At 34.1% G+C, this 22,727-nt stretch overlaps 3 protein-coding genes across 8 annotated transcripts; all 3 read right to left on the bottom strand.

Annotated features, from left to right (window-relative positions):
* Positions 1 to 177: 177 nt before the first annotated feature.
* LOC130944120 (uncharacterized acetyltransferase At3g50280-like) lies at positions 178 to 1,892 on the bottom strand. Its single transcript, XM_057872286.1, has one exon. It carries the CDS (start codon positions 1,726 to 1,728, stop codon positions 361 to 363), a length of 1,368 nt encoding a protein of 455 aa, XP_057728269.1. The 5' UTR covers positions 1,729 to 1,892; the 3' UTR covers positions 178 to 360.
* A 4,382-nt stretch (positions 1,893 to 6,274) lies between these two features.
* On the bottom strand, positions 6,275 to 9,878 carry LOC130946708 (polyadenylate-binding protein 8-like). Its single transcript, XM_057875544.1, has 9 exons — positions 9,375 to 9,878; positions 9,167 to 9,285; positions 8,403 to 9,062; positions 8,239 to 8,316; positions 8,066 to 8,155; positions 7,649 to 7,783; positions 7,177 to 7,350; positions 6,909 to 7,088; positions 6,275 to 6,796 (listed from the first exon to the last, which is right to left on the bottom strand). Exons 1-9 carry the CDS (start codon positions 9,616 to 9,618, stop codon positions 6,554 to 6,556), a joined length of 1,923 nt encoding a protein of 640 aa, XP_057731527.1. The 5' UTR covers positions 9,619 to 9,878; the 3' UTR covers positions 6,275 to 6,553.
* Positions 9,879 to 15,223: 5,345 nt separating this feature from the next.
* LOC130944460 (magnesium transporter MRS2-1-like) lies at positions 15,224 to 20,518 on the bottom strand. 6 transcript variants are annotated; one of them, XM_057872792.1, is made up of 8 exons: positions 20,280 to 20,518; positions 18,781 to 18,950; positions 18,516 to 18,674; positions 17,626 to 18,232; positions 16,721 to 16,852; positions 16,280 to 16,612; positions 16,156 to 16,203; positions 15,224 to 15,828 (listed from the first exon to the last, which is right to left on the bottom strand). In XM_057872792.1, the coding sequence occupies exons 4-8, from the start codon at positions 18,211 to 18,213 to the stop codon at positions 15,598 to 15,600; spliced, it is 1,332 nt and encodes a 443-aa protein (XP_057728775.1). In that variant the 5' UTR covers positions 18,214 to 18,232; positions 18,516 to 18,674; positions 18,781 to 18,950; positions 20,280 to 20,518; the 3' UTR covers positions 15,224 to 15,597. The 6 variants fall into 6 exon arrangements, with proteins under 6 accessions (XP_057728775.1, XP_057728774.1, XP_057728776.1 ...); XM_057872791.1 differs by having other exon boundaries at positions 18,798 to 18,962; XM_057872793.1 differs by having other exon boundaries at positions 18,575 to 18,674; positions 18,781 to 18,962.
* Positions 20,519 to 22,727: the final 2,209 nt, after the last annotated feature.

Consider the following 22,727-nt stretch of genomic DNA (forward strand, 5'->3'; position numbering starts at 1 on the left):
CTTATGAAATTGGAAAGAAGTCAAGAACACAAGGGCGGGGCAACAAGAAAGATTCTAAACTAAATAGAATTCAATTCCCGAAAGAATTTTGATTCCTGGCTTTTTAAATACACTCTTAATATTTCTTTTTCTATTACTTTTGTTTGATGGTAACTAAGAACATTCACACGGTAACTATTTCCTCCAACTTTAATCACCCGTATCCTTTTTGCTAATTCTCCAACAAATCCATCAAAGTTTCAAGGTGTGTGTCATGTAAGTAGATAGATAGATGTCAATTATTGCTCATTAGGCATAAACAAGTGACCTAACTAACGATAATGCTAATGATGAGAGAGCAAGTACTACGAAGAATTGGAACTAGTGGAGGGGATTGAACACAGAAACCGTATCCATGAAGTGTTGGTCAGATTCCAAGGCGCTCATCGTATGAGGAGAAAGACACACTTCCAATTGAATGCTTCCCCCACCTTCGCGGCCAGGATATGACGTCACCTTGCCGTCAAACTTGTTGGCATATCCACTCAGAACCGCCACGGCTTTCCCCATTCCAAATTCATTCCCATAAACATTGAACCTTGGAGAACTGCTCATCACCACACTGTACGGATCAATAAAGCGACCGGTTTGATGAATAGCAGGGGATCGCACCCACTGGTTGAGCCAATCCATCACCACTCTGTGGTTGTAGTTTGCGACAGCTTCGTGCACCTTACCCGCTGCCCAACCCAGATCATGCTCACTCAGCTCCCCTGCTGTTGCAACCGCTCTCACAGAGTTAACTGAGTTTCCGAAGTACTCTTGCGGCAGAGGTGGTTCCATTCTCGTTCTGTTGTTTATAACCACTATGCAACTGCTTCTTTGATCACACGGCACGCTGCGAGCACGTGTTATGCTTCTCCAAACGTGAGCTGACAATGACTGGAACGAAGAGATTTCGTTGGTGCTGGAATCTTTGTTGGCTTTGGCTTTGAGTTTCGCGATAGAATCAGCTGTGAAGTGGAAGATCCTCTCTCTCAGCTTGGGTGCTTCGTATCTGCAGATAAACTCGTCATGGTGTTTGAAGGGAAGATTAATTAACTCTGGAAACCAGCGCTTGTGGATTGGTCGGTGAGAAATGTTGACAACATTAACATCTTCCCCTTTGGCTTGAGATTGAAATATCTCAGACCACGTGTTGAAGAAGCTCCAATAAGAAGTGCCATCAGCGACACAGTGGTTCATGGAACAGCCTATGAAAACACCATCGATTAGCTCAGTGACTTGGACAGACAAGAGAGGCATGGCGTGACCGTCATGGTTGACTGCTTTGTTGAGGTCGAAGAACGAGTGAACAATGGGGGGGACATAGACAGGAGAGAGGATATCGGATACGGTGAGGTCTAAGATTGCATGGATGAATCTTGCTCCTGGAGAGTTGATGCAATCAAGAGAGACAGAATAAGAGGGAGGGTCTTGGGTTTGGTGAGTCACAAGGCGGCCTGCAAGTGGATAGAAATGGAGAAGGGTAAGAGAGAGGGAATGCTTCAGATTATGCAACAGATTATGGGTGAAATCTTGTGGCTGGTTTTGTGGTTTCGTGAAAAGAAGGCCTTTCTGGATATAATGAATGGACAAGGGGACAATATCCCACGGAGTTAAGTGGCACAACTGCGTTGATTCCTCGTTCGGGAGGTGTGGCTTCACGAGGCATTCTGAAATGCGCTTAACTACTCCACTGCTCCTCATCCTATCCAAGTAATAGCCTTATTCATGTGGATAATGTTAGTTTGGAACACAGCCATGGATTCTAGGTTTTATCCACTCATCCTCTTTTTCAACGTCTTCACTCCTCCACATCCATTTCATTTCATATCATCCAGTGCTCGGTACTTCCTTCTTCAACGTCTTCACGCCTCCCATCCACTAAAATTTTTAGGCATTTATTTCATTTTGTACGTGGTCTTATTTATAACGGGAAGTGTTAGGTAAATAATGACCATTTTAAACAACATTAACAATTACCAATCAAATAAAAATATATTACATTTTTAAATTAATTATTTAAATTTTAATATTAAAATAACCATTCATACACCTTATGAAATGAACATCTAATATATTTATTGTTCACATTGTTTAATATTTTAATTGTCTATTTATACTTTTCCATTTACATATATACAAGGCTAAATTTTATTTGAAATGCTCCACTTTTTCTGTATAACATTATTTTGCAATTTGGATAGGAAGACACTCCGATAAAAATGCTTAAAACATTTTTTTTAAAGATGTTTGTTACTAACTAAAATTTAATACATATAATTGATTAAATTATATTATTTTTGTCAAAATTAGATCAGACAAATTGATTTGGTCAAAAAATCAATAAACCAAACCTTAAACTGATTTAAATTAATATTCTTTTTTATAAAAAATGACTACAATAATCTTATTATAGAAAATGACTAAAATATTTTTATTATATATTTTTTAATTTTAAAAATTCTAAAATCTAACCATGTAACAACACAAAAAAAGGGTTAGAATTTATGATTCTTAATATATATATATATATATATAAAAGAATATTTTAGTTATTTTTTATAATAGAAATATTATAATTATTTTTATAAAAAATATTAATTTAGACCGATTTAAGGTATAATTTATTAATTTTTTGACTAAATCAATTTATCTGATCTAATTTTGATAAAAATAATATAATTTAATTAATTATACGTATTGAATTTTAATTATTTAAAAACATCTTTAAACAAAAGATGTTCTAAACGTCTTTATCTAAGTGACTCCTATTTGCATAATCCTTCAGTTATAACCAAAACTCTTCAAGTTTTATATATGAAAAAATATAAATCACAAAATTTGAAAAAATATAAATCACAAAATTTATTGTCTACCTGACAAAGTAGTATATATATATATATATATATATATATATATATATATATATTACTTTAAAAGTTAGATTACATAAAATAAAAAATTAAAATTACTACTTTCAGTCTCATCAAAAGTTAGGTTGCCTCTTACATCCCGTCCTCTCTCCACTCTATTTTCCTCCTAAGTTGGACCAAAAATTAAATCTCTACTTTTTGAACCTTTCCTTGCTGCAACTTTCCCTTCTTATCGTCGTCATCGCTCTTCTTTGTGCTCGTCATTGCCGTTGCTCCTTTCTAAGCTGTTTGCATCATTGGTCGTTGACGGTGCTGCCCCTCTAGTCTCTGGTTGTTAGACCTAAATTTGGAAGTGAAAGCAAACTGATTTCAGATGCATGACTCAACTGTTCAAATGTATGCATATGGCCCGTAGATCTAAAAAAAACTCCAATTTGTCATAAATAGAGGTTTAGAAATTGAGTCACAATACTAAGATAAAAGGTGATCCTTGCAAGCAAAAAGAACAAGTTAGAGTCTTCCGTTAGCATCGATATTTTTTAAAATATTGATATTCTTCCTCTTGAACATTCAAACACCAAAGGATATGGAAAGCGTGTTAAAGGTGGCAAAACAAAGCAACTGAAAAATAGAAAAAATACAAAGCTTGTAAGTAATATGCACATCATGATAATGCCAAAGGAGATAGGAAAAGTCTAGGGGCCAGCAGTTTTATTGAATTTTGGCCAGCATGTAACCAGCAGAGGAAGGTGAGTCATTGGATGAAATTTCACACCAATCTCACACCATCAAATCATCATTGATGGCTAGTTGATGGCTAACAATCACAAAAATTGCTGGCCCCCTAGCATTGCTCAAGGAGATAAATCATGTGTTAGTAATTATGAGCATTAGTTACTTTTTTTTATTTATTAATGGCTTAGTTTAAATACTCGTTTCAAATTAGAAATAGTTAATTATATTTACGTTTAAAACTAACACTAATATACTTTTTATTTTTTTATTGTAGGAAAACTAGTATTACATATGGAAATAATTGCTTTTGTAGGAGAAGAGACGCATATATTGTCCATATCTTATTTTAACTATATTTTTACGATTGTATTCAATACTCTTTTGAGTTGTAGTGTATTGTTGGTGAAGTGATACACGCATGATGGGTGAGGATAATTTTTATGTGATTGAGTTGATATAATTTGTGTTGTAATTATTGTGAATTTGAGACTTATATGACACTTGTTCTTAGGGATGGCAATTTTCTCCGTGGGCCGGGGACAGGTTTGGAGGCCAATTTTTCCTCGCAGGGGCGGGGAACGGGTATCCATTTAGTAAACAGGGCGGGGGCGGGCCCCGTGGATACCCGTTTAATACCCATAAATATGAATTTACCAAAATATCCCCAATATATATATTTTTAACAAACTCTATTCCCATTTTTCCATTTCACTCATTCTCTCTGCCCGAATCTCACTCTCAGATCCTCTCCTCGTCACTGCCGCCACCTCCCTCGCTCACTTCCCAGACTCACCGCAAGCTTCTCCTCCTTCGGCGAGGTCGTTGGTCGCCTCCCCTTCCCCCTTCCTTTTCCCGTTTTCTCATCAGATCTCCTCTTCGCGTGCCATCCCTCCTCCTCCTCCTCGTCAGATCATCAACGCCACGGATCTGCCCATCGCCGTCTCCGCCACAGATCTGCGCGTCGCCATCAGCGCATCGCCGATTTTCTGTCGCCGTCTACTCCATCTTTGGGTCTGCTTCTCGTCGCTGTTGATTGCAACTGCCTCGTCGTTTACAGATCTGTGTGTTTTAATTTTTTTAATATCTATTGTTAATTTGCATTGTTATAAAATCTGCATTATATAGATCTGTGATTGTTTAAATTGTTCTAAAATATGTATTGTTAATCTTCATTGTTTTAAAATTTGCATTGTACAGATCTGAGTTTTTTAAAATTGTTCTGAAATCAAAGTTGTTAATCTCCATTGTTATGAATGCTGTATTGTTAATGTGCATTGTTTCTGAAATATGGGTTCTTTGAATTTTTTAATTTTTTTAAGGAAAATCCGCGGAGAATGGATATCCGGCGGATATCGGGTATCCGCTACCGTCACGGACGCGGGGTGGGGGTGGGGGCATGTCCCTGTCCCCATGGGACCCGTTGTCATCCCTACTTGTTCTGATAATGCCAAAGGCGATAAATCATGTGTTGTTATTTTTTTTTATCAAAATCAAAATATAACTCTAAAATTTTATGGCATTATTATTTTATTATTCATTTATTTATTTGTTCTCCTTCTTAATAACTATATTTTATATTAATTTAAATTTTAACTCATCATAAATTCAATTACTCTTGTAAATTAAAACACTTTTGGCCTAATAATTTTAAATTATAATAATTCATACAACCAAATCTAACGTTTTGTTAATAATCCAATTTTTTCAATAGAATATTGTTAAGACTAAAGGACTATTTTGAGTACCGCTATTTATTATTATTATTATTATTATTATTATTATTATTATTATTATTATTATTATGCCAACTAACATACTAGGTAGAATTTTGGTTAAGTTAATTTGATGATGGATGAAAAATTTATTTTAATTTACGGTTTAAAATCAAAACACTATTTTAATTAATTTAAAAATTAATTTGAATTAAAACGGAAGAATCATTTTAATTATTATTTCGATAATCAATCACAAGTATGAAAGAAAAAGGTTCAGTATTCTAACGTCAATTTGATAAATATATTAGCAGCGCGGCTGAGAATACATGATTCTAATCGGTTTGTTGTTCAGCAGAGTAAAATTCAACATATTAGCAGCGCGGCTGAGAATACATGATCCTAATCGGTTTGTTGTTCAGCAGAGTAAAATTCAACGCATCCAATACTCTTGCCAGATATTAGATTCACAATCCAAATCAATGTTAAATTAAAGATCATTCAACATTTAGGAGAAAAAATAGGAGAGAAATTGGCAAAAGTAACCGAGAGATTACTAGGTGACAAATGAGTTGTGGTCAAGTTCCCCAACTTACAGTAACATGTCAGTAACTGGTTTGAGACTACAGTAGCATCTACCTGTAAAACTAGATCAACCTAATAAATTTATTTTAGCATATAACTGATTTTATATTTAGTACATTTTAATCTATGTTTTTTATTTATTAAATAATAAAAAAAATATAATAAACTTAAGTAAAATATTATATTCATCCAATAAATAATTTAGAAATCAAGTATATATAAAAAATAATATTTCAGTTCATAGTGAAAGTTTGTTTGCAGAATCTCAATTTATTTTTTACAATTGTTCAATAAAAATTACACTAAATTACGTATATAATTATTTACCTCACCGAAATTGAACTCTTATTAAAATATGGAATAAAATGTATTCTACCAAAACTTCATAAAGTAAAAGTTCAAGAACCAACCATCATAATTCAAATTAACGGGATATAAATACCAAAATTTTAAAGGGAATAAAAAAATGCCGCCATCAAAATCTCAACCAGCCAACGAAGAAATAAAACAAGAAGTAAATTCAAAAACTAATCCAACGAGTGCTGCTAAATCCTACAAGAAACCGGACACAAAACTGTGAAGTTCTACGATCATGTGAGCTGCTGAACGGACAACGTTGCATATCTAAGAGACAAGATTCTCATTGAGAGAGAGGGAGGCGAGTTGATCAGCTGGGGCATTGGTTTGCTGCTGAGCAACATTTTTCAACACGTCCATGGCCTCGGCAACTTTCGCCTTGAGAGCATCGGGTGACTCAATCAGATGCAACACTTCAGGCTGGTCCATCTCCAAAAGCATGCCTGTAACCTTTGCTGCAGCATCATGTTCCAGCTTATCAACAAGTGGGTATAAAGCTTCACCAAGCATCTACCAAATTATTCAAGAGAAAGTCAGTATGACAAATTTCAAGTGTGTATAATACAATGGATACTCGCAACTCAAATATGCTGAAACAATAGCAGGGAAAGAGCTCTCTTACAGTCCTCTGCTGTCCTGGAGGAGCATTTGCAAGGGCGGTAGCCAAGGCCTGAATGGGCATTGGTTGTCCCATCGCATCCCGGATGGGCAGAGCTCCCATGTCATAGTTGACTGCAAGCATTGGAACCTCCTGCATGTTGCGACCACCTGGATAACGATGGCCACGTCCCCTTGGAAGCATCTGAAAAACACAGAAAGGGGTATCTCACCAACAGGGTTTAATAGCAAAGAGAGAGACACAAAGACACACAAGTTGAACATGAGCACACCTGCTGCTGCATCATCGGCACTGGCTGCTGTGGTTGTTGCACAGGACCTGTTCCTCGACGGACACCTGGGTGCTGCCCTTGTTGACCCTGCTGAACCACTGGAACAAAGAAACTTGGCATTGGAGCCCCTGGCCTCATCCCAGGCACAAGTTGCTGCTGATAACCAAATCCAGCCTGTATTTATTATTGTAAAGATGATTACTTTTATTGCAAACATTATATTCAGTAAATGAAGTGATGCGATGATCAAGTAACAGATGCAGGGGCAACATAACACAACAGTACTGATCAAACCTTTTGTCAAAGTATTACTTGATAATCATGGCATCAGCTTTTTAAAATTTAAACAACTGAAATGTAAAGAAGTGATATTTGATAATAAGCCAGTATAAAAGTTGCCATTCACATTTTATCCACAAATTGAAAACAACAGACAACGTAAATAAATTCTAAACAAAATCTATGTATTTACTTGAGGAAGGACAGCTGGAGGTGCCTGCCCATACAAAAATGGATGTCCAAGACCCATGGCCCTTGGAGGATAGAGCGGGAGATGAGGTGCAACAGAAGGAGCCATTGATACGTGCGTCATTTGAGAAAACTGGGCCTGCATGAAGTAATCAGGCTAGATGAAAATAATAACAAAGGTATAAATGGAATGCAGGATCGAGTAAAAACCTTTCTGATTTTCTATTCATTTAACTAAATCATTCACAGCGTACAATATACTCATATTGGAGCATTCAAAACACCTACCATCAATGATGGACAAGATAGAGGAATTTCTGTTCCTAAAAAGGATCAGAATTCCATTATAGTAGTATTATTTTATATATAGAAGATTATAAAGAATATATATCTAACAGCTGACACTTGTCCAAAGTATTACCTGCAACTTGGCTCTTCTTTCTTCTTTTCTCTGTGCAAGGGCAACATAGAGAGGTTTGCCAGAAATCAATTTCCCTTTCATTTCTCCGAGCTTCAAGTAACAACATGATTGATTATTAGCAATTGAGTTCAGGGCCAATTATTAAAGAAGAAAACAGACATTTGTATGCTTACAGCTCGAGTAGCTTCCTCAGGAGATGAAAATGCAACAAACCCAGACCCTCTACTGACTCCATGTGGATCACGCATAACCTGCAGGCAGGAAAAACCACACATGTTTCACAAACAGAAGACAATAGAAGGTTAGGTACAAGCAAAAGAAGAACCAGCATTCAAACCTTGCATGAAGTTATTGTACCAAAATCTGAGAAGAGTTCCCTGAGCTTTACATCATCGATGCTATCATCCAAGTTCTTGAGATACAAGTTAGCACCTTGATATTTGTCAGCAGCTTCCTTCATACTCTGCTCAAATCGCTCCTTCAGGGCAAGCTCCCTTTCGGATTTCTTCTGGGCTTTCCCAACGTACCACTCCTTATCATCAAATTTCTTTCCATTGAGTGCCTCAACAGCTTTAGCAGCATCATCAGCATTTTCAAAATTGACAAAACCAAAACATTTCGATTTACCGTCTAAATCTCTCATCACTACAGCACTAGTAATTGTCCCATACTCCCCAAAAATTTTCTTCAAGTTATCATCCGACATGGACTCTGACAGGTTCTTTACATACACATTACTAAATTTTGTATTGGCGCTTAAGACACTCTCTCTATCCTGCTTTCTTTGAAAATGCCCCACGTAAACCTGTTTATCATTTATCAGCATTCCATTCAACTTGTCAATGGCATTTTGAGCAGACTCTTCCTTCTCAAATTGCACAAAGCCAAATCCTTTTGACTGGCCAGAAGGATCTGTGGCTATCTTGCAAGAAAGAATAGTCCCAAAAGAGGAAAAAGTATCATGCAGAGCCTTATGATCAATCGACTTATCCAAATTCTGCACCATCAGTAGCACCAACAAACAGAATAGATTCAATAAGCCAAATAATATGCCGCCACTCACAAATACCGAAAGAAAAAGGTTCGAGATTCTAAAATCACCTTGATAAATATATTAGCAGCGCCGCTAGTGCGGGAGCTAGGGTCCCGATGAGAATACATGATCCTAATCGGTTTGTTGTTCAGCGGAGTGAAATTCAACACATCCAATGCTCTTGCCGCTGCGAGAGATTCACACAATCGACATATGTTAAATAAAAGAACATTCAATATTTAAGGAGAAAAATGGAAGAGGAATGGACGAACGAACCGTCTTGAGGGTTACTGAAATTGACGTAACCGTAACCGAGGGATTGCTGGGTGGCCAAGTCCCTGCAGACGCGAGCGGAGACGACCTGGCCGATCTGGTTGAAGAGATCGTAGAGCTGCGGATCCTTGACGTTGCGGTCGAGATCTCCAACGTACAGTGACGTCATCACTGACTGGTTCGGGACAAAAGCAGCGGCGGCGGCGGAATCACCGTTCGCATTGGGGCTCACCTGAACTTGTGCCATTGATTCAAAATTCAGCCGTTGCAATAAGAATGCGCGACACTATAAATTAGAAACAAAACCCTAGCAGAAAGAAAAAAGATAACGCCGATTTTTTTTTTTTGGTTTTTTTGATAAACCCGCCGGAAAAAGAACGGAAGCTGAGGAGGAATTTAAATTTTGATAATTTATTTATTAATATTTTTAATTTATACGTTTATGGGTGAGTGAGGACTGAGGACTGAGGACTGAGGAGGGCAGGTGGGTCTGCTCCGCACCCGCTTGTACAGAAGGCTGTCCACTTATATAGTGAGAATCAGACTGTGAGAGTGGATCAGACCTAATAAGTTTGTTTTTGCATATAACTGATTTTATGTTTAGGACTTATTAATCTATGCTTTTTATTTACTAAATAATAATCTATTTATCTATCTACTTAATATATTAAAATTTGGTTTTTCTCCCACTTACGATAGTGAGGTATCATTTTTTTGTTAATTTATTTTCCCTCCAAAATAATTACACTATTCGTTATTCTAAATTTATTTTAAAAAAATATCTTTAATTAATATAATTATATTATAATTAGTATTTAATGAAGGACAATTTACTTATTTAAATTGTTCCATTCTCAATATTACGCACATACATTATTTCAAAAACGGATACGTAAATACATTGATTCACATATCTGTATAAACCGCTACTGGTAGTAGCGGTTTACAAGAGAACAGAAACCGCTAGTACCAATCGCGGTTTACATGTATGCTGGGTTGGTCATAAACCGCTGCTGCTAGCAGCAGTTTATGTAGATTGGTATGCGTGCGTAAACCGCTGTTGTCTATAGCGGTTTACGTTTAGTATGTATCAATGGGTTCCCTATATAAACCATGGAGGGGACAAATGTAGAGAGGTAGAATTTTATTCACAAATGGATGGGGAGGATAATATTAAAAAAATACAATACTCAAAGTATTAAATTATATAAATCAAGACTATTTTTTTATTCTCGTGTCTTTTAAAATTTATAAATAATAAAATAATTTATTTTTAGCCAAAAGTTCACTAAATCATATATTTTTCTCTTTAAAAATCACTTCATTCTCTTTTATTTATATCAACCATACAAGAGAGACTAGGAGAGTTTGAAACATGGGTTGTGTTCTTTGCTGCTGATTTGCATTTGAGATTCTAGCTAAATGAATTTTTTTTATTTGTGCAACTTTGTTGTTTTATGCCAAAAAATAAAAACTATTTGTATTTTATAGTTGATTGATTTGATAAATAATAGTGATAGCATCATGATTTTGATGAATAAAATAAAAAATATAAATATGCATGTAATAATTTTTTATTTGTATTTATTATTAAAATGAGACTAAATAGCAAATTAAAGAGCGCGTATTCACAGAGTACTAAAATATATAAACTAAGACTAATTTTTTTTATCTTCATCCCTTCTAAAATTCATGAATGATAAAATAATTTTTTTTAGTAAAAAATAGTGAATTTTTTTTATTTGATTTGCTATTTTTAGTGAAAAAAATTCACTATTTTTTACTAAAAATAAATTATTTTATCATTCATGAGTTTTAGAAGGGATGAATATAAAAAAATTAGTCTTAGTTTATATATTTTAGTACTCTGTCAATACTCACTCTTTGATTTGCTATTTAGTCTTATTTTAATAAGAAATACAAATAAAAAATTATTACATGCATATTTATATTTTTTATTTTATTCATCAAAATTATGATATTATCACTATTATTTATCCAATCAATCAACTATAAAATATAAATAGTTTTTATTTTTTGGCATAAAACAATAAAGTTGCACAAATAAAAAAAATTCGTTTAGCTAGAACCTCAAATACAAATCAGTAGCAAAGAACACAACCCATGTTCCAAACTATTCGAATCTCCTTTGTATGGTTGATATAAATAAAAGAGAATGACAAATTAAATTTTTTTATTTATGATATTATTTAAATAGTATATACCATTAATTATTTGTTTTGTAATTATTTTTTAGATAAAGATTAGTTTTACTATTTGTTTTCATACTCAACGTAAACCGTTGTTGCCTCTAGCGGTTTACATACGTAAAACCAATGCACATAAACCGCTACTGATAGTAGCGGTTTATGACTAATCATAATCATGCAGAAACCGCGGCAGGCAACAGCGGTTTCCATGCTACCACAACTCAACGTAATCCGCAACTGACAGCAGCAGATTCTGTGTTTGTGTAAACCGCTACTGCCAGTAGCGGTTTCTATAGATATGTGAAACAATGTATTTGTGTCTTCGTTTTGGAAACAATGCATTTACGTAATTTTGAAGGTGAAACAATTTATTTAAGTGAATTGTCCTTTAATGAATGATACATAATTATACTAATTTAAAAAACTGTCTTTGTTATAATTATTTCAAATCAATATGATATGATATGATAATAATATGCTAACGGCATGAGTTATTCTAATCATAATAAAATTCTTTTCAATGCACGAATTATTTGATTATTCTGTATTTATAAGTCTTTTTCAACCGATTTATACAATTTAAATCGAATTATGTTTAGATTTTTTGATAAAAAGATAAATATATTCATAATTTTTATTTAAAAAAAAAACATGATCTAATAGGCTATGTAAATTAATCGATTCAACCAGATCTAATAACAATTAAATTTATTATTATTGTCATAAAAAATTGATTTTATTTTTATTTATTAAATAATTTAAAAATAACTAATTTATTAATACGTTAAATAATAATACGACATATAAATATCTTTACAAAAAACGTTTTACGCGTGTTTACGAAGCATCCTCCATGTATAACAACAACAGAACTCCCTCCCTAAAACTTCTATCGCACAGTGACCCACACCCACTTTCTCATTTAATTATTTTTTCTTCAATATTTTACAAATGAAAAAATCGTTTTTTTTAATCTATAAACTCGTTAATAGCCGACTGTTTTCACAATACATATATGAAATTTAATATACACACGTGTGTATATTATATATAGCGTCTATAATAATATCAACATATATGTTTCAATATACGTATAATTTTATTATTTTACAATACATATATAATAGTATAATACTATTTAGTATACATTCGTATTATATTACTATTTCACCAAATTCTAATTTATTTCTGAGTGCATATTAACATACATATTAAAACATATAAACATATTTAATTACAAGTCACTAACAAATATAAATATTTTTGCCTTCATATAAATATCTATAACTTTATACATGCTTTATTTACATATGTTATCCCTATTAATATATATATTAATATCTTACCAGTTTTATTTATGTACATATAAATATAAATATATTGACAAATATATCTATATATGTACGTAACTTAACGAGAATAAATATATTATTTTTTTTAATTCTATACATACAAAAATACTTTATTAATAAGCATATCCATGTTCGTATAAATATATAAATTAATCAACTTATATATTAATATACATATATACTTAGGTTGCGAGAACCGGTCATTAAACTGATCAAGTAACCGATTTAATAGTTTAATAGTCTAATCGAAATCGAACAATAATTAAACTGGTTTAATTGAATATACATTCTCCATTGTGGGAATGCACTGGCTTTCGTCACAGAAGGGTAGGCTATGTTCTCGCCCGAAACTACATGTGTTCATAGACTGGATATATGAAGCAGGAAGAAAGGAGCATAGCTTACTCTTCTGTGACTGGGCGAGAGCTATCTGTTTCGAGTCACAATTGCAGTTCGTTCCCACAAAGGTGAATGTAACAATTGGAAATTGGCTTCAAACTATGCTTCAGTACAACAGTCAAGTAAACAAAGAGGAGAGGGAGCAGCATTGGAGAAGGCTGGGATTTATAATGTGGGCAATTTGGAAAGGTAGGAATGAGACTATATTTAGAGAAGCAAAAATAAACTCAAAACAGACACTACTCTATGCAAGATTTATTAAAGGAGAATTTAAACAAACAGAGGAATTCACAGCACAGACAGCAACCAACAAGCAAATTCAGAATCAGATACTTGTAGTTTGGAGACCACCCCGCGAGTAATTGGCTCAAAATTAATGTAGATTCAGCATATTCCTCAGCAATCAACACTAGAGCAACAACAACGGTCATCTGGGACAACAATGGTACAATAGGTAAAGGCTCTGCAACATCAATAAAAGCAAACTCTTGTATTATTGCAAACGCCTTAGCAACCATAGAAGCTTGCATTCCAGCAAGAAGTATGACAGAAGAAAAAGTGACTATAAAATCGGATTGATTACCTATTATTGACGCAATCAAGCAGGATAGCACTCTATGGGAGATTGATTCCATAATTCAGGATGTTAGAGAACTCCAAAAATAGATCCCCAATGGCAGCTTTGCCTGGGATTGGGTAAAACATTCTTGAGGGTAGGAGATAGTTAGTGCAGGGTAGTTTTGGCTTGTCAATGGTAGAGACCAATTTTCGTTTTTTTTTTTTTTTTTTTCTTTTCAGGGGGCCAATTTTCGTTTATAATTGAGTTGTTGCTGTTGGGGGTTTGGGTCGGGTCTAACTTGGCCCTAACCTAGACCCCCCAAAAACAGAATAAATTTTGGATGTTGAATTTTGAAATGTCATGTAAATATACATAGAGAACACAAAAGTAATCAGGAAAATTGATAACATGAGTTCAGACTTCAGAGCTCATTGGTGTTGATAATACTTAAGTTTTACAAGAGAGAGAAAAGAAATCTGGTGGAGATTGAATGCAGTGGACTTAAGCTATCCAATTGAACTATTGACTATTGAACGTAATAAATAATAACCATTGGTAATAAACTCTATCGACAACAGCATTGAATTCTTGAACTGTTATGTGGCGTTAGGAAGATTCGATGAAACCCTTTACAGCAGCTGCAACATCTTTGTAAAACCCATTCCAACCTGATCTTATTCAGAGGGAGAAGTCGTTAGTTATATCTTCATCCTTAGTATATGATTTTATCAGCTTATTGGTATGCAAAATAAAATTTTATGTTGCTATAACTATTGCTACTGTGAATTCTACTTACATGAAACTAATGTTATAAAGAAACTAGGACTTACAAATCCTTGAAGCATGTGCTCCTAGATTCCAACACTTGAGGATGCTGGTAATCCAATGAAAATACTGATGCCTTGCAGAGAAGGGGAAGATTCTCGGCTGAAGTATGAATGGAGGATGGCGGCGAGAAGGGCGGCGAAGGAGTTGAAGATGCAGAAAAGGAGTATCTCAGGTTGCCGGGCCCGAAACTTATGGGAAGAGGAGAGGGAGGTGTAGGAGGTGATGATGCTGAAGACTCACACCTGAGAGTCATATTCATCATCACTAAAATTCAATTCCATTCTGCATTGCTTCCAGTGATAATTTTCTGGACCGGTTTTAAATAATTAACAATAACACTTGCAAGAGTGGTTTTCTTTATAACCTAACAGTCAAAGGCCGTCTAGTACCAACCATCAAACTAGTTATTCTATTAATTTCTTGGGCACCTGAGCATGCGGTTGACTTTGGGTTGGCCTGTGGTTCTTAGCCTTTCTTCTCCGTGAATATGAAAATAAAATAAAATAAAATAAAAAATCATTATTATTTCATATATACAACGTCACAGCTCTAGCTCCATTTCATCACCTAGCTTTTCTTCGCAACATTTAAATTTAAATTTGACTGACATATATATGGTGAATTCGAGACCAAGAAGTTTGGCTATGACAATTCAACTATTTACTCGGTCTTAAATTACAGACATTGCTGAATGAAATATCATACCGATCGCCTAAAATTTTATGCAAAATTGAATTGAAAGAATGCACTTTTTAGGAGCAGCTCTTTCCTTTTATTTCTATCATTTCATGCTGAAGGCATAAAATTAATGGCAAGGAGGCAATTGCTTAATCTTTCTTCAGATGGTGGTCTACCTTAGCTTCGCTTACTGCTGCAGTCTACAGGGGCATGAGTCTTCTGTACTTGAAGAACCAAACAAATGCACAAAATATGCAGACTCCACAAACTCCTGTAATTATAAGGACCCAATGGAATGCAGTGGGTTCATCAAATAATGGGATTTCAAAATTCATCCCAAAGATTCCTGCCACCACACCAAAGATGGCAACAACAAATGTTGCAGTTGTGAGCAAAAGCTCAAACTGGATAAGCTGATTACGCACGTTATCCTGTAATAAAAAGAAGTCAGCTCAGCTGCTCCTAGATTTATTAAGCTATAAATCAGTTCCTGGTATATGGCCATTTGTTCTTTTCACCCCTAGAACTCGTCAATGATCAGCAATGTCACATCAAAATCTCATACACCTATTATTTTACCATTTTGGTTCAAATAACAAAATTTAGAGTGCCCTCTCCCCCAATAATGTATTGGTTGTGTGAACATTAACATGTGTGTTCATTTGCATGCACAATAGTTTACATGACCATATCAGGAAAAATGAAATTGACATGAACCTTTGGGTAACTATGAAAGTGAAAGGATAAAAAAAACACACCAGTTGAATGTTGATAAAATCTTCCGTATCATCAATGTACTCTTTCAACTGAAACAAGAAACATGAATTGATAAACTGTGATGAAGCTAGATAGAAAAAGGTTAGCAAAATCAACACTGCTTACTGATGTCAACTTGTTTAGCGTGCTGTCAATGACAACAAAGTATGCTTCTAGCAACATCTCAAGCTCTTCTATACTTTCGGTGGTACTCTCAGTGCTCCTCGAGCTCTCATGTCGACTCCTAGCAATGCTCAAACTCTTTTCAAGCCTTCGAGAATCAGGAGGTGATGAAACAGGAGAAACGGGGGCAGAAATAGATGCACCATCAAGAGACCTATATCCAACCAACGACTGATCTCCACAAAATGATAACTCCATCCGTCTTTTCTTCTCCGTAAGGTACATTTCGGCCATATCACCATCATCATCCATAAGTTGCTCTATTTCATCTCTAACCTGAATATATCCATCAAGTAAAAGACAACATCAAAATGTAGTAAGATCCAAAATGTGGTACCTTCCATTAGCAATCGTGTAAACGAAGAAGAAAATATAGATCAATACCACCTTTTGAACCCTCCTAGTCAGTGCAACAAGTCTGCTTTTCAGTCGACGAACACGTTCTAAATTAAGAGTACTGATCTTTGATGTTAATTCATCCAGCAAAGGATAAGCCTCAATTTCTAACTCTGCTGCCTTTTGAAAATTGCCAGAACAAAAATGATAGTATTACAAACTAATTTAACAAGATCAAATGAACCAGGACGTGTAAAGAAAAGAAAGAAATATTCCATGCAAGTATATTGGATCAAGAATTCAGAAATGGATGGGGAGAAATGCACGTTCATATTTGCTTCCTACTTTGTTTATTTCTTCGGTCTCTTTTCATTCTTTTAAGTTATTAAATAAGAAACGCTGAGACATTTATACCACCAACAAATCATGGAAGCTACACTTTTGCTACATTACACATGAAATTAAAATGGTAAGCCAAGAAGGGAACTATGGAAGTGGCACTTGTTGAAGTTACTTCATGGCCAAGCCATCCTCCCATTACATGAACATGACATAAGGCAAGGTAAGGCCATCCATACGGAAAGAACAAACAAACAAACAAACAAACAAACAAACTTATATCAGGGCATATAAAGGAGTAAGGGTAAAAATCCAAACAATACAGAACCTCTAAGATCCAACTGAAACAAAGTAATGGTACAGATAATGGTTTCATCTAAAACATTGGAACAAATGATTCTGAGGACTTGGTCTCCTCTCCTCTTTCCCAAAAAGGGCTTTCTGAGTATGCATCAAATCAAAATAACATATAATATGCATGGCAAGATTATTAAGATTATCTACATGTTCATTTAAACTTAATATGATAAACTACCCAGAAATAAAGAAAGAAAGAAATATCATAATTTCAAACATAAACAGAAATAAGCCCCTATGTTTGTACTCCTACAAACCTGAGAGTCAAGAAATGTGCATGCCGCTTCCAGGGCAACTTCAAGAGCCCTAAACTCAAACGGCAAATAATCAGGGGAAGTGTTGCTAATGACATTTTCAAAAGTCCTACTTCCCCTCCTTCGGCTCATGTCAGAACCGTCCGACTGCCAGACCTCACCTACCCCAGTTGTCAACCGTCGTTGTAGCTCCATCACATAGTGCAGTACATAACTATCAAGGGAATTCAAGAGAAGAACCTCATCTGCCGTAATAATACACCGTATCTGCTCTAGATTTACAACAATAGCCTTTTCTCTACCAAGGATCGTTGAGGGGTATACAAACAGAGGATCAAGAAGGCGAAGATCACGAGCAGGTAGATCACAACGTCGCATCATTGTAAACTTGTCTACTTCAATTGCTTGGGAGTTCCCAGATGTGTCAACACGAATCCATGATCGGATACCTTGACCTCGCTTCTTTAGCCCAAGAACATCCATACCTTGAAAAGGTAGCCTTCCAGAGGCAGATGGTCGATTAGCAGTCTCTCTTACATTTAAAGCTGATGCAGGTTTTGGTGGAAGTAGCCGCTCTTTGAGATCTGCCATTATCAAGGTCTGAGAGTTTCTGAACGCATATATAAAGAAAGAGAATTAGCCCAAATCACCTTCACTACAAGAAAAACTAGCAATTGTATCAAAAATATTTGTTACAAAATTTGCTAATTTTGTTACCAAATGATTTCATAACAATTTCTTTTTTGTCACAGAAAAGTATTTGTAACAAAAAAAGAAAAACAAGTAATATTTTGTAACAATTTTTTAAACACAATATATATATATATATATATATATATATATATACACACACACACAAACTACGTGTTCAACTAAATACAACTTTCTCCTACCATTAGTGTTATATAGCATTATAAATCCAATAACAGAGAACTTTAAAAAGTTCAAGTACACCAAAATATTCTTGACTCTTCTAGGATGTAATAATCAAAGAAACTTGTATCTTCTAACATTTGTTACTATCATTGTTGTCATCAATTATTTCCTCTCCCCTGCAAATGTAACAAATGAAAATAGAAAATTAAAAACAACATAAAACATTATTTACTTTAGATCAAATCCAACAGCATCAAAGAACAGAACATGTTCCAAACATACAAACAATTGAAACACACAAGCTTTAACACAAAAACATTATCTTCACAAGTGCTTCTTGAGTAAGCTTCAAGCTGAGATTTCTTTTGAGCTAGTTCTTTCTTTTGGTGTGCTGTTGGTCTTCAAATTTTTCTTTGAGCCATCTATTTCCTTTGTATGATCATCATGATGACCTTGCATTGTTTCTTCAATAAATAAGCAAATGACTCTCTAAATCAGTCTAGAAAATCATTAATTACATGCAGAAAAGTAAAATTAATACTAGTCATTTGCGCTAATTCAAATAATATACAAGTCATATATATGACTTTGTTCCAAGACCATTTTAAAGATTTTAGTCTAAAAAGATTTCAAACTTAAATTACTTACCCATAATGATACCAATCACTCAAAGTTACTTAATCCATCATTTGATCCTTAAATTTAAGTTTACCGTAGCTGAACTTCTCAATCTAATTTTTCTATATTTTAGTCATCCTTAAGGAAAGATTCTAGGACCATTGATGTTCTCTTTCTAACTCCACTCTTAGATTAATTGAGATTAAATATTACCTAAGCTTTGCTTCTAACCAAGATATTAATCCAAAGCCCAAAACCACTCTAAAACCTCCAACTTATTCAAATCAAAACATAAAATTCTAGTTTGTACTAAATTACTAGACCTTATTCAAGGTTGAAAATATGTCATCTAAGTTCCTAAATTTTAAGTTATATTACGACTTATATGTTTTGCTTTGTAAACTTATTTGTTGGATCCTAACTTAAATTGAGTGAACTAAGTGGTTAATGATATTTATAAATACCACTATAAATTAATTACCTATTTAATCATAAATTCATAATAACAATAACTCATCATAATCAAGAATACATCAACAATTAGCATTTCTATTATCTAATTTAAATATGACAAATAATATATATTCTCAAAATGATTTACAAAGGAAAATGACCTATGAAAATTTGCTTTCTTAAACAATACATTACAATAATGAAAAGATAAAGCTGAAAGCACATTAGATTCAATAAATGCAAATGATATAGGATGCTAGCTACTAAGTATAACTATAACATATACTAAACCTTAACACAAGAAATTCATGAAACGTCCCATGGTCTTAGAATTCGCATATTATTTAACAACCATAACCAAAGCAGAAGAAATCGAAGAAATATCCGAAGAAGATGAACTAGAGAATTGGGTAAAAGTTTCCAAAGATGCTTAATTTCATGTTATTTGACTTAAAAACAAAAAAATATACAGTGATTAATGATGAGTGATTAGCGGAGTACGTATGTGTGTGTGCAGAGTATTATAAAGGGTCACTCTTCCCCCAATTTCGATTAAAAATTACTTATTTATTTATTTACTTTAAGATTTATGATTATCTCTGAACATAATCAGTAATATTTTAGCTGAATTGTTACTTAAGAGTTATGCAGTAAAAATATTTGCACATTACACATTAGAAGGCAATTGGGATAAGGTGAAGGAGATGTACCGCTCAAACCCAAAGGAGAGATAGGGGAGACGGAGAGAGACAGCAACTCGGCGAGTAGCTGGACGCGACGAGAGGAAGAATCCCACGTGAGGATCAAAGGCAGACGCGACAGAGTAGAGGTGGACGCATCAGAGAGGCGAACGCGTCGGAGGCTGACGGAGGTGCGAGGGCACGAAGCAGGAAGGCAACAGCAGCGGATTGAGAGTTCGGTCTGTGTGTTTAGGGTTAGAAGGGGAAAGGTGTTATTGTGTTAAAACTTAAAAAGGGTTTGGGATTTGTGGGAAGAGCAATGCTAGGGGGACAGCAACTTTTGTAATTATTAGCCATCAACTAGCCATTAATGATAATTTGATGGTGTGAGATTGGTGTGAGATTTCATCTAATGGCTCACATGTCTCTGCTGGTTACATGCTGGCCAAAATTCAATAGAATTGCTGGCCTCCTAGACTTTTCCTTGTGGGAAAGAAGCTTTCTTAAAAAAAGGAAGAGTATTTGTTATTTTGAAATTTAATTTGGATGAAGGTGAGTTTTACGGTGGCTTTATTATGGACTTATGGTGTTTAAATTGCTTAATTTTTTTTAAAGTAAAAAATAAAATATTTAAAATAAAAAATAAATTATGTAAAATTTATTAAATATTATTTATTTATTTTTTTTAGTAATTTAGGTATAAAATGATAGGTACTATAGCATTTATTTTGGATAAAAACTTAGTCAATTTTATCTAAAGTGATAGTTAACTAAATTTATCGTCAAACTATTTTTTTTATTAACTTCACGTGTACCTGAATTTTTATTTTTAATTTGTCGTTAAAAAAGTTTAAGTACTAAATTCTACATACAGTCAAATTAATTATCTAATAATTCACTTTTCAAAAAACGAAAACTTAATTACAAAATTTTAGAAGTGTTTTAGTCATTCAAATCGCGATGCTACGCTTCTCTCCACCCTCAACTTGTTATCCAGCAACCCGCGCCCTCCTCTCAAACCCTTTTCGCCGCGGCGCGTGTGCTTAACCCTGCAATTCCTCGTGCCGCGATGCGCGCCCCTCCCTTTACAATTCTGTGTTGCGACGATTTTTCTCTGCAACTCGTCACCCGGCGACACCGCGCCCTCCCTTCCAAACCCTTTCACAACAACGCGCATGCCTTCCGTTGCAATTCCTCGTGTTGTAACGCTTCTCCCTGTAATTCGTCGTCCTGCGACGTTGCGCCCTCCTTCGTCGAGCATTCTTCTTCTTCTTCTTTTAAGTTTTAGATGATACTTTTACTAATTTTGAATATTTCTTTCTCTTAGGTTTTGGATGTGTTTTTGTCGTATGTTTTGAATGTTCTTTTTTTAATAGTTTTAGATGTTTTTTTATATTCTTTTTCCAATAATTTTGGATGTCTTGTTTTGTTAGATTTGATTTTTTTTTAAATAATTTTGGATATCTCTCTTTTGTTAGGTTTTAGATGTTTCTATATCCGTTTACTATAATTAAAAGAGTTTTAAGTAATGTTTTACATTGATTTTTTATATTTTTTTTTATGTTTCAGATTTTTTTATTATTATATATTTTGAATGTTTCTTTTTTTTATGTTTTTTTATGTTTCTTTTTTTAGGTTTTGGATTTTTTAATAATTTTAAATATTTCTTCTCTTAATTTTCGAATGATCTTTTTTCAATAATTTTAGATGTCTCGTTTGTTAGGTTTTGTTTTTTTTTTTTAAATAATTTTGGATATCTCTCTTTTGTTAGATTTTGGATGTTTCTATATTCGAAACTAATGTGTTTTTCTTTACCATAATTGAAAGAATTTTAAATAATTTTTTACAATAATTTTGAATGTCTATTTTTGTTACATTTGGGATGTTCTTTTTGTTTTTGATAGTTGCTTTTTTTTAGAGAGTGAAAGTGAAATTAGGGTGACTTTTAAGTTGGGGTACTATTTTTTTTTGTTAAAGAATATCTTTTTTTACTAGCTAGTTGCAATTAGTTGCACCTCCTAATTAGTTACCTGGCAGAGTTGTTTATTACTGAGGCTTGGAACTCCTACTTTAAAGGTTCTACGATGTTTGTTCTAGCTCAAAAACTGAAACTCTGCAGATATCGTCTTGTTCAATGGCAGCAAACATCCAAATCTAACTCTAAAGTTGAAATAGAGGAGATTCTCAAAAAAATAGAAGAGTTTAGAGAGACAATGATTAATGGAGAAATTGAGGTTGAGGAGTTGGAAAACATGCTAGAGGACCCTTATGGTAGGGAGGAGAGCTATTGGAAAGAGAAGTCTCGGATAAAATGGCTGAAGGAAGGGGATAAGAATACTAAATTCTTCCACCAATATTTTCAATCCCAGGGTTTGGCGTAATAAAATCTGGAAATTGTAACGGAATGATGGGAGCTTTGCTACCTCGATCTCAAGCTGATATAGCCTTAGTTGCAGAAGACTATTTTAGAGATATATT

Source organism: Arachis stenosperma, chromosome 8, assembly GCF_014773155.1.
Source record: "Arachis stenosperma cultivar V10309 chromosome 8, arast.V10309.gnm1.PFL2, whole genome shotgun sequence".
NCBI classification, from domain to species: domain Eukaryota; kingdom Viridiplantae; phylum Streptophyta; class Magnoliopsida; order Fabales; family Fabaceae; genus Arachis; species Arachis stenosperma.

Coding starts and splice junctions, on each gene's coding strand:
- LOC130944460 (XM_057872794.1), bottom strand. CDS start 18,213: ATGGCAGATCTCAAAGAGCGGCTACTTCCACCAAAACCTGCATCAGCT. Junction 16,853..17,625: donor GCACATTTCTTGACTCTCAG/GTTTGTAGGAGT, acceptor AATTTTCAAAAG/GCAGCAGAGTTAGAAATTGA. Junction 15,829..16,155: donor ATTTTATCAACATTCAACTG/GTGTGTTTTTTT, acceptor TTTTTATTACAG/GATAACGTGCGTAATCAGCT.
- LOC130946708 (XM_057875544.1), bottom strand. CDS start 9,618: ATGGCACAAGTTCAGGTGAGCCCCAATGCGAACGGTGATTCCGCCGCC. Junction 9,063..9,166: donor CTGCTAATATATTTATCAAG/GTGATTTTAGAA, acceptor CTGATGGTGCAG/AATTTGGATAAGTCGATTGA. Junction 7,089..7,176: donor TGCCGATGATGCAGCAGCAG/GTGTGCTCATGT, acceptor TGTGTTTTTCAG/ATGCTTCCAAGGGGACGTGG.
- LOC130944120 (XM_057872286.1), bottom strand. CDS start 1,728: ATGAGGAGCAGTGGAGTAGTTAAGCGCATTTCAGAATGCCTCGTGAAG.